Source organism: Electrophorus electricus, chromosome 13 (genome assembly GCF_013358815.1).
Source record: "Electrophorus electricus isolate fEleEle1 chromosome 13, fEleEle1.pri, whole genome shotgun sequence".
NCBI lineage: Eukaryota > Metazoa > Chordata > Actinopteri > Gymnotiformes > Gymnotidae > Electrophorus > Electrophorus electricus.
In genome coordinates, this window is record NC_049547.1 from 8,628,590 (window position 1) to 8,637,875 (window position 9,286).

A 9,286-nucleotide genomic window follows, 5' to 3' on the forward strand; every position below is an offset into this window, starting at 1 on the left:
GTGATGATGCATGCATCCTGGTCCAATGGCATGACCACTGAACATATAGTTAGTAGAAAGTGACACTGCAAATTTACCTTTAACTTAGGGGTGACATTTCGGTTGCCCTGTGGAGATGATGAAGTATCTGACAGGAAAAAGGGAGGGAGAGAGAGAAAGAAAAGGGGGAAAAATAAATAAATAAAAAATTTTCTATGTTAATTTTCCACAACTGAGCAGAGCCCTCTTACAGGTCACTCCTTGTAAGGAGAGCTTTGTGGGCCTAACAGAGCAGTGGGAGGCCTGCTGTCCTGTAAGCACCACCTGTCTGGACCAGGTGAGACAAGTGTATTCATCTGCACAGGTGTGCAGTGGGGGGATGACAGTGAGACCTCCCCCAACACCTGGGTCATCCTCTCCAGAACTCATTGAATCGTGAACTTGTGTTATCCATATGATCTAGATACACTATAGTCATACTCCTGTATACTTCTAATTTTATCAGTTGAATGGGATGATCATTTTAATCAAACATCCATGTTTTGTAAGGCTGAACCAGTATATCAAAAAAGCAGCTTTAAAATAATTATAGCAGGTGGTCTGTGTGCCAAACAGTTTGGTTAATTAATAACATGAGATATAAGAATAGTTTGCGTGTAAGGACATCAGAAAAACTTCAAGTGGTAATAGCTAGTAAGTACCTGCATGTGTGAAGTGTGTTTGTAGTCTCCCCTCTCTCTCTCTCTGGATCTGCTCTCGAATTAGTCTCTGCTCTTCCTGCAGCTGTCTGGACCCCTCCTCCCTCAACCGGGCAATCTGTACACACACACGCACATACAATACATACTTAACACACTACAGATTTAACCCAGTCAACAGACATGCTCCATTGCATAGACACACATATGCAATGTGCACCAGTGTAATCACACACCAGTAAAATACCAGTAACACATAAGCGCAATTTCACTCTCACAGAATAATTTTAATCCAACCAAACTGAATAACCCACCATGTACTAAAGCATATAAATTACAGTAAACCTTAAGTTCAGCCTTTTAATATGGAATGCTGCCACCTACAGGCCATATGAAAAGCAGGTCCAGATTTTAAGATTGCATGACAGGCAAAAACCATATTGCATTTACTGCGACTTCAAAATGCACGTGTTGTGTCATGTTATATGCAGAGATCCATACAAAACACCCACAAAACACAAATCGGTTACCTATGAGACTGGTCAGGATGTTCATAGTATAAAATAACAGATAGGGATGTACGTAGGTGTGGTTGGGTATGTATCTAGGTAAGTAGATGTGATCTGGTTCAGGGCTAATTTGCATATCACACTAGATGAGTATTATAAAGCCCAGTAGTGCATCAGAAATTAACAAAATAATTAATGACGCAGCCACACACTACAGGCATCTGAAAATGTTTATTCATTATTGACTTCTGAGCGTATAAGCTAAAGTCCTGCACTTGAAGCTCATGGTGTTACTGTTGACCATGCAAGTGAGGCACTAAGATCAGGCACAAGTTCATGAAACTCCTTTGAAACCGAAATCAAAGTAGAATTCTTACCTCTTCTTCTAATGTTCGCGTAATTCGGAATTCCTCAGTTTTCTGAGCTTCTGCCTCTGCTTGCCGTTCGCGGGCCTCCAAGTCTGAAAAATAACATACAAAAATAAACAAATAAACCAACCAACAAGCATATTTAAGTACAGTCAAAAAAAAAATCCAGCCACCACAAGGCACCCTGGGCTGCAAGATCAACTGTGCATGATCTTGTCCGGTCCCATTATAAAGCAAAGCAAAATGAAGGCAGGCAGTGCGGTTTTGGGGAGATGACGGCTGGTTCACCGAGCTTGATCTTTTTCCTCTTGTCATCCAGTCTGCGGGTTCTCTCCTCAGCTTGCTTCTTGGCAGCACAGACCTTGTCGTAGGCTGCCTGTAGCAAAAACAGCTTCATGGAGATTTGAAGTATAGACTGGGTCAAACGTTACTAAAACCTGATAACCCTCGCTTTATTGGCAGACAACATTCACATATCCGGGGAAAAAATAGATCTCAGAAGATGCTCATCTTTTCATCAAATGTTACTATTTGAAGCTAAAACATGTTGTGCACAGGACGATTACAACTGAAGCTCCTATAATTAAACTCAGAGTTTTTGAAAAAGGAGTAAGGCTTGAAGCTGCTGTGTCTTTGCTTGTGTGTACTGGAAAAGTGGCAGTTGGTCCAGGGCTGCTGTCTTACCCTGGCTGCAGCATCAGTCAGCACCTCGAGGGCCTGGGAGAGCTGGTGGAAGAGCTCCGCTGTGTACCACAGACAACAATGAACAAGCTCAATAGCTATTAAACACAGGCCCCGTTCACGGCAGGCTTTAAGGATGGTCATGCATGTGCATCTTCTTCGCACGAAAGACAAAACCATGAAATCTACATTCAAAATGCCATATGTTTCACTGATGGTTGGCCAGGAAAGTAAGGAGAGGGAAAGAACAAGGAAATGGTGGAAAAATGGGAAAAACAAAACAAAACACAGAGACATGTAGTAAGTGGCTAAAATATAATTTGACCAGGGTTGACACATACATGTCCACAGCTAAATGAGGGATTTTAAACAAGTATAATGAGAGGGTGCTGCAATCTGGGTAGTGAATTCAGTGAGGGGCTCCTTTTAACCCACATTTCCGGTGTTAGAGCCGAGCGTCTGGAGTCTCACGAAGACCGTTTCCTCTCATGACAGCCTGTTGCTTTTCTCACATAAACTTAGAGGCCCCCTGCAACCCCTGGTATTAAGCCCTTTGGAGGAGCTGCTGAGGCAGTCCACACAATCGCTCCTCCCTCCGGCTGAAGCCCACTCTCCTGCAGGACTTTACTGACTCAGTTTAGGCAAGAAAGCCTTTCTCTGTCTCCATGAACTAGCTTCCTCGATCTCCAGTTTCTGCGCATCGAACCCGCCACATTTATTACACAGCCACCCATCAGCAAATTTTCAAGCTGACTGCTATTGATTTGCACAATCTCTGCATATGGTAGCTCTGAACAATAGAACAAGTTATCTAAAAAAAATAGTGAAAGTTTAAATTAACCCATTGTTATTTATGTAATAAATTAACTGTAATAAATCAACTATTTCTCTAGCATGTCTCAACATAGAAATTACCCAACTAACAATGCACCTCACTATGTAGGGGATTGACTTGGTGCTCTAGTGTATTCTACATTGCATTGGAAATCAAATCAAGCTAATTTATACATCAGTAATTGTTATGCAATTTGGTTTTGTTTATTTATATCTTCGCATATCTGCCATGTGCAGTTTTTGTTTACAAAGCCAAAAAACAAAAGTAATTTGTAACATACATAATATTTAGATATATTTGAATGTACAAAAATAAAGCATAAGGTATGTGTGTAACATATTAAAAGAGAGGCACAAAAAGCACATAAAAGCAATTAAATCATTAAACTGCCTGTATTCTCTGAACTGGGGAAGCGGAGAGAAGATGCGAGGGCATCAGGTTGCCCAGGTTGGTTTGGCATACTGAAGTACAGGATGTTCATATGTGACCCTCTCCTCACCCCCTTTTTGGCTTTCTCCCACCTCCGCTGCTTCCCCTTGTCGTGTGAGCATGTAAATGGCATGCATGTGAGGCCGCATCCTCCGCAGCCTTCTCGCCTTTCGTTTCTGGGAAAGCCGGCCCCCGTCTCGCTGGGCTCTGAACCTCCACTGCCCCCTTGTTGCCATGTTTTCTGGCTTAATCAGAATTCTGCCGCACCATCCAGAGACCACAAAAACCTCAATCAAAAACAGGCCACCCAGCATCCACCCCCATCCAAGGTGAAGATTCACATCTTCTAGCACTGAGCTATGGCCTGCTGTACACCTTCATGGGATGGACCCCTGGGAGGAGTGTGGGGGGGCAGGGGGATCCATCTGGCTGGATCTGTCTGAACTGCGGAGCACTACAGCCTGGGGCCTTTGTAGGAATGATGCAGGATGCTGGAGCAAGGTAGACTAAATATGCTAGGATGGGTTTAAAAACAACACAATGCTGAAAACCTATGGCCTCCCATAGAGGCATATTTCCCTTAATGATACTAGGTGACAGAAGTTTAGCTTTAAGTAATAATTTTGACTAATATATCATCATTACCTGTTTTGCCAATTAGATCATATAGTGTCAGAATAAATGTATTCTTTGCCTGGGTTCCTGAAGGGCCGCATCATGAAAGATTCATCCAAGTGTTAATTAGACCCGTCAGCTAATGACTACCATGTTTTCTTACAGTTTGTTGCACCCATGTCCTTGATCACATAATAGCTCAAAAAGCCAGAAGGAGAGAGTTAACATACACTTCCTCCAAGACAGAAACACCTAGCATTTCAATCAGATGTTCAAGTGATGTTACATAGGAAACCTACATGTGCGTGTAGGAGAGCAGTGACTGCAAGCTAACAGATGCCCTCGACTGATCATCAACACCCTATTTCAACAGGGAGAGAGAAACCTCTCTCTTGTGGGAGTGTTCTCATGGACTTCCCATAATGGTCTGTGCTATCAAACAGATTCACACTTATAAAGCAACCTCAATCAGCTCAGTGTTAAACAAAGAAAACAGAAACTGTGAAGAGAGTCTCTGGGAGTGAAAGACAGTGATCTAGATAATATATTAGGACAAGTCAATATGAAGCTAGAGACTTAGCATGATGAATTTGGTGTCACTGGAGAATCCCAGAACAATTTACTTTGTTCAGCCTTGAACAATTTGACAGGCAGGCACAACAAAAGAAACACAGATATAACGTTTGGAAACTATGTGCATATGTCCAAACCATATGCTGCCATATAAAATGACAGGGGAAAAAATTGTATGTTTGAGTCCATCTTCCAGCACATTTGAGACGGGTAATCAGAGGCTGCAGGGCTCTTGACTCAGCTATGTTGGGGATGGAGGTACACTAAGCTGTACTTTAGAAGGGGTCCCTGAGGGCTAGACAAGGAACATCTGACTAAAGTCTGCTCCTGCTATCGTGTGTCTGCAAAAACATCAAAAGTCCTCTTTTCTCTAATTATCTGAACACGGCAACAATGCATCAGACATCCAAGTTTCTTGTAAAACCCATAAAATTATATTTCTGTATATCAGAAACTACACATCACACTCACCAGCCTTCGGGTTGTCCGGGTTCTTGTCTGGATGGCAGGATAAAGCTCTCTGTCTGTATGCTTTCTTGATCTGAAAGAGAGAAAATATTGAGTATAAGCATAACTCTGCAGGAGACAATGATGGTTATAAAATCACTTCCTACTGTGCCTAATTCAAGCACAATACCACCAATTATTCTCCTTTAGGAAGCAGAATACCTATTCCACATACCTCTGTTCTGGATGTTCATGTCTTATTGTGTTATCAGAAAACTTTTCTTGCTTATCTTGAGACAAAGCCAAGCCACTGTATGCTTCTTGGCAAATGAGATCATGATAAAATGTAACTATTGTTATTCATGCAGTTACTGGAAAGGAAAGCACAGGGCTAAAATGTCTACAAACATCTAGTAGAGAGGGTGATAGCCCCATAGAAAGCACAACATAAAAAGTTAAGGTTTTTGAAACGTTACGTGGTGATAACAGTTCAGCACAAGTTGATAATGTCATGTTGCTGAGTGTTTTTATGCACCTTAAAGTGAATTTGATCAACAACATTATTATTCACAAACACACACAAAGTTTGAACCATCTGCCAAGATTTTACACCGGATTGACCAAGAAGAGTAGATCTTTTTCCAAAGCCTAAGAACTTTAACCTGTCCAGCATGAAGCAGGAATTATGCTTTTAAATTCAAAAGGCCTTTAAACTCAAAGCTAAATCTTTAGGAACTAAAAACAGCTGTTTTGCAGTGAACTTCCAGTAGTACCAAGTAATCTGCACTACACATTTTGCCTGACCCTTATTAGTAATAATATGCTTTTGATTAGACAGTGTCTTCTGCTTGGCAGAAGATGCCAATGAGAACAAGCTTGTTGGGGAGAGAGAAATTCAGAACACTGCTGCCTCACTAGGTCCTATGATGAGGCACAGCCGTGTGGCTCTGCAAAATACACACTTCAGCCCTCACACCTGCATTTGAGAAATATCAACCAGCAGTCCTCTCTTCCTCAGACCCTGGGCAATTTATGCAAAGTACAGCATGAACAAGTAAAAACATGTCTGGCCTAACACATCAGCATGCAATATGTCACCACTGGATCATGTGTGCAGCAATCAATCAATCAATCAATCTGAAGTCACTAGCCATGACAGGCTCCACTGTGAGACTTCAGCCTGGAGCAGGAAGAGACAAGTGATGGCGGAAAGGACATCCTCTAAGACTTGAAGGAAGGAACACACCTGTGCTTTTGCCCTAATTATCACTCCAATCATGATTCAGGTGAACTGTCTTAAAACATTAAACATAATTAGAGAGCACCGGCCTTCCCCATGACCTGACACAGAGGCACAGGGAGAACAGGTGCACACCAGTACCTGTTCTCCTCTCCTTTCAATTCACATGCTTTACCTTAGATTGAATGCTGTGCTGAAAGACACAAAAACAAAACCCACAGCGAGCCTCACTTTGGAGCAATTGCCTTGAGTGTTGAGATACATATATATATCAAACTTCATCTTTTTTCACCAAGGTCCCAAACAGTGCAGTGCATATTGACATATGCATATTGCATATTAACACTGCAGAGACTGAATGTCTCTTGTAATGAGGACTTCCTCTACATAAATAACCTATCACAAACTTGGTGCACATAATAATTACTAAGTCTCTTAATTGGTTATTTCATTATTATTTTTTCCTCCACATTTACCCATATTTACATTCTTCCACAATCCACCCCATATTAAAACTAAGATTCATTAACGATATTAAATCTATTCTGCCTGATAAAAAAAAAACCCTGATCTCAGCATTGTTTGTTTGGTTTTTTTTTTTAAGCGTGGACACAGAGGGGGTGACAGGTTCATGTTTGCCCCCATTACTTTACTTTAGTTAATTTACTATTACTGTTGGCCGGTCTAAATTTAAACCCTAATGCTAATATTTAGCATTCAAATGGGGGCCATGGTGGCTTATGAAAACAAACTATTTATAGAACTGCTAAGTCTAGTCTAAGGCATCAACCTAATCCAGTGATTAGAGACTAAGATACCAACCATTAAATCAGCATTTACCATATGCAGTTCCTCTTTAAATGTTTCTGACGTGCAACGTGCACCACCACACAAACTGGTGAGTGAACGGGCATGTGGGCAAACTAACAGACATAGACTAAGCTAATACTCTCAGTGCATTATGAAAAACGTTTCATCACATTTTAGGTTAGATGATGTGATCGCACAGTTCATATTAGCAATCAAATACAGCAGGTAAGGTTAATAGGCTCTTTACGTAATTAAGATGGTAAAAGACTGCCACCTGTTGGCCACTGAAATCAATATGCCCATCTACTAGCGCACAGATGGACGTAGCACACTAAATGACCATCCTTGACTTGTGTATCCTCCGTAACTAATTTATTAAAATCCTAAGTGGAAACAATCCACTTTATCTTCACTATTAGACCAACGACACAAGGAAGTTTCTTAGTTCGGAATAAGGATTGGCAGGTGCCTTAAACTTTGTTTTTGGAGTCATATGAGCTTAATAAATGCTTTCTTCAATGTTGTCAGACTCACCCTAGGTTTATTAGTAACCTTTTCAATTTAACGTTACCTACATTTTTCTGTTACTTACATTTATTTCCATACTAAAAGCTGATTAGTAAAAGCCATGCAAAGTGAGAAATAAACTAGGTTCATATCTCTTGTAGGCAACTACAAATTATTTTATGACAATTTATCAGCTGGCAATTTACCTAACTAAAGCACAAAAGTACAGACTGCAACCACAATGCCAAGGCCCCCTTTCCCAGTTATCTAACGTTACATTACAATTATTAACCAACAATTAGAATTAAGGAGAATGGTCTGGTTTCTAGCTAGGAAACCTTAGCTAGCTAGTAACCCCCGTTTCAGCAACAGTATTTCAATCACCTTGTATCTACATACTACGTATCTAGCTAATTGTTTTATGTTTTCAAACCTTGCACACAATCCATAACAAAAACAAACAAACAAACAGACCAACCAAAAAACTAGCTAGTGCTAAATGAGCTAATACTTGCTGGCCATCTAGGAACAAATTGGCGTCAGCTATCAGGCTATGTGGCTAAGTTAGCCAACTCGATAATGTTAGTATTGGCAAATAATTGACACTGGTTCTTTACTGCACCTCTTTCTCAGTCGCTGTTCCTTCAACTCCAAGTAAACCATACAAGTCCATTTGTAAAATTTCTTTTGTTGAAGACATTGTCCTAGTTTGTTTATTAACGCAGTTTAAACGTTAAAAATGTTATTGAAATACTTTGAAAGGCTGCAGTAATGTAACTCTTCCGGGTGAACCTACGGGGTTGGCGCATTAATTAGAAAAATAAAAGTCCTTTAACATCGGGTTTCTTCGACGTCTGCTTCGACTTCTTTAAAACACGTACGCTTGCGATTGCTGTTCTTTTAGGATTGTTGTTGTTAGCGCTGGTGATAGTGATAGTGATGTATGATTAAATGCATGAATGCTTAAAAATTGTAAAGTAGATAATATGTTCTTCTTTGCGCAGTAGAAATGTGTTTTCATTATGTCTGCATGTAATAAAACTCATCACAAACTGTAAGAGATATCTACAGTTTTAGATTGTAAAATATTTTTACAAGCACTGATGAGGCTTGAATATACACAATTGATCCAGGAGATGGCAGCAGATAGTAGGAAGAGAGCGAGAGAGAGAGAGAGAGAGAGAGAGAGAGAGACTTTTTTAAGCGCGCATGAAACTTCAGTTTTAACACATTCTAAATCTTTGTCTCTGTTTACTTTTTAGGCATTTTAGCTTAGCTAAATACCTACATGATTAACATACCAGTGAAAATGTCCAAAATATTTCCTGCAGGCGATTAATCTTTAAAGCAAAGAATAACAGTGGAATCCTCTATGCCTGAGGTTGTATAATCCTATCATCATAACAATGAATGGCTTTTCTGTTTGGTTTGAATATCAAAAGTACAACAAGATGAGGAAGTCTAAGACAGGAAATGAACCAACAGCCCTCACATGGACGAAAGTATATACCCTGGAATACTCTTTGGTCTGGTGGTCAGAGCTCATGTTTACCTCCTGTCAGACCTTGGTTTGAGTCCTGGTAGAGTGACTGCCT

The 9,286-nt window shown here is 40.4% G+C and overlaps 1 protein-coding gene across 1 annotated transcript in view; it reads right to left on the reverse strand.

Annotated features, from left to right (window-relative positions):
• dnajc17 (DnaJ (Hsp40) homolog, subfamily C, member 17) overlaps nt 1-8,501 on the reverse strand; it is a 36,015-nt gene extending 27,514 nt beyond the window's left edge. Inside the window, exons 1-7 of the mRNA XM_027000286.2 lie at nt 8,314-8,501; nt 5,159-5,228; nt 2,239-2,297; nt 1,843-1,930; nt 1,564-1,646; nt 681-795; nt 78-127 (exon numbers count right to left, since the gene is read on the reverse strand). Of these exons, the coding sequence (XP_026856087.2) occupies nt 78-127; nt 681-795; nt 1,564-1,646; nt 1,843-1,930; nt 2,239-2,297; nt 5,159-5,228; nt 8,314-8,391 (543 nt within the window). The 5' untranslated portion in view covers nt 8,392-8,501. The remainder of the gene's footprint in view (nt 1-77; nt 128-680; nt 796-1,563; nt 1,647-1,842; nt 1,931-2,238; nt 2,298-5,158; nt 5,229-8,313) is intronic.
• Between the last annotated feature and the right edge of the window lie 785 nt (nt 8,502-9,286).